Source organism: Orycteropus afer, unplaced genomic scaffold (assembly GCF_000298275.1).
Source record: "Orycteropus afer afer isolate SDZICR_OR568_19922 unplaced genomic scaffold, OryAfe1.0 scaffold00902, whole genome shotgun sequence".
NCBI classification, from domain to species: domain Eukaryota; kingdom Metazoa; phylum Chordata; class Mammalia; order Tubulidentata; family Orycteropodidae; genus Orycteropus; species Orycteropus afer.
Genome location: NW_006922489.1, coordinates 106,225 through 108,593, shown reverse-complemented (window position 1 = coordinate 108,593; position 2,369 = coordinate 106,225). Strand labels below are relative to the sequence as shown.

Here is a 2,369-nt window from a genome sequence, read left to right as displayed (position 1 = left end):
GTATTGGAAGCTGAATCCAGAGACTGACTCAGGTTGGATCCCTTTGACAAGACTATGGTGTTTGGGACGACCACGTAACTCATGGTTGGTTGTCTCTCTGTGTGCTGTTAGCAGCTGCTGCTGCTCAAGGATCAGGTTGATAGATGCAAAGGGTAATATTCTGATTCTACCATTGATTCTTCATTTATTAGTTTCTATTGTTCACTGCATTTGAATTAAACTCACTGCCATCAAGTTGATTCTGACCCATAATGACCCCCACTGGATTTCCAAGGTGATAAATCTTTACGGAAATAGATTGCCCAATCTTCCTTCCATGGAGCAGCTGGTGGGTTTGAACCACCAGCCTTCTGGTTAGCGGTCAAGTGCCTTAGGCACTGTGCCACCAGAGCTCCTTGCATTTGAATTAGAATATGTAAATAGCCTTGGAAACCCAATGGGGGTCGCTATGGGTCGCAATCGACTCCATGGCAGTGAGTTTGGTCTTTGGTTTTTAGATGGAGACAATCAATTATAAAAGGCATGGAGGCTGGAGAGTGCCCAAAACATAGCAGATGAGGACTAGAGAGGGGGGCAGTGGTTAGAAGGAGATCAGAGCAGGTAGACAGGAAGAGAAGGACCATGCACCCCATGGTTGTAGAAGAGACAGCGTCTTTGCAGGACAATCAAGGTCACGTGCTTATGGGTGGCTGCAACAGACTGAGAGCCAGAAGATCTGAAGATGTTATCTTACTTGAGGGGGGTGAACTTTGTGGCTTCTGATGCCTTTTTCAGTCCCAGTGTTGATCAAATCTTCTTTAGAGTGAGATTTCCAGCTGTACTCCTCACTGTACTGTGTCTGATTGGGAATTGGGTCACTAAGTGAATACGTATATCCTAATCTTCTGATACTTTTATGACTAAAAAGAAAACAAAACAAAACAAAAAAACAGTAGAAATTAGAGCAAGTGATTAAACGCAAAATCTCTCACCAGTCCATGCGTCAAATAATTTCACTCAATGTCTTTTGCAAAGATGGGGTGGCTTATGACTTGATGGCAGAAATCATTTAACTTCCCAAGTATCTTAAGAAGAAGCAATTCTGTACCTACAAGATGACTCTAACCAAAAGCGTGGGAGGGTCTGAAATGGAAGTAAGGAACAACAATCTGAAATTTACTAACACCTTAGGATCCGAGTACTTTACTGCACAAATTATCCCTTAGTGTGACCAAATCGTTGGGGGGGGGGGACGTTTTTTTCTTCTACAAGTACTCCAGTTAATAAAAGGAAGAAATAGTAAGAATTAGGATATATCTGTTTTCACAAATGCTTAATGAAATAATAATAAGGAGCCCTAGTGGCACGATGAGGAGCTCTGGTGGCATAGTAGCTAAGGCACTTGACTGCTAACCAGAAGGCTGGCGGTTCAAACCCACCAGCCACTCCTCGGAAGGAAGGTTGGGCAATCTACTTCCGTAGTGATGCTGCCTCGGAAACCCAAGGAGGGGTCTCTATGAGTCAAGTCAAGTCAATGGCAGTGGGTGTTGTTTGGGCTTTGCTTCCAGTGGGTGTGGTTTGGGCTTTGCTTCTGTGAAGGTAGGAGCTCTGGTGGCACAGTGCCTAAGGCACTTGACTGCTAACTAGAAGGCTGGCGGTTCAAACCCACCAGCTATTCATTGGAAGGATGATGGGGCAATCTACTTCCATAGTGATACTGCCTCAGAAACCCAAGGAGGGGTCGCTATGAGTCAGGTCCAACTCGACGGCACATAACAACAACAGTGGCACGATGGTTAAGCGCTCGGTTGCTAACCAAAAAGTTGGTGGTTCAAAACCACCCAGCAGCTTTGCGCGAAAAAGACCTGGTTATCTCCTCCCATGAACATTGTTGCCGCTGTTATGAGCAGCCAAGGGCCTTAGGAAATACGCTACCAGAGCTCCTCCCATGAAGCTTACAGCCTAGGAAACCCTAAGGGGCAGTTCTACTCTGTCATATGGGGTCACTATGAATCAAAATCAACTTGCTGGTCCTAACAACAATGAAAGAACACTTCCAGGCAACAATCAACATGCAACTCATAGCTCAACGAGAGGAACCACCAGACAACACACGCTTCTGAACAGACATGCGCAAAACCGCCTGTTAAGTGTGTTTGGCCAAAATATCGAACGGAACCTGTGACTCTAGCATGAACTTGGGAAAAGTGCAGACTGTTGGATGTCATGGCTGTACTACAGTTTCTTTCGCTCATTTACTTGAGCAAGATTTTCCAATACTGTAATACATTCCAATACAATAATACAATACAATACAATAATACAAGATTTTCCAATACAATAATAGTCATAAAACATTAACACTGAAGCTGATTGTGGTGGTGAAGTCT

At 44.3% G+C, this 2,369-nt stretch overlaps 1 protein-coding gene across 1 annotated transcript in view; it reads right to left on the bottom strand.

The window, feature by feature from the left end:
• Positions 1-2,369, bottom strand: part of TEX26 (testis expressed 26) — a 37,534-nt gene that overhangs the window by 23,218 nt on the left and 11,947 nt on the right. The window contains exon 3 of the mRNA XM_007958276.1: positions 734-899. Coding sequence (XP_007956467.1) covers positions 734-899 — 166 coding nt within the window. The remainder of the gene's footprint in view (positions 1-733; positions 900-2,369) is intronic.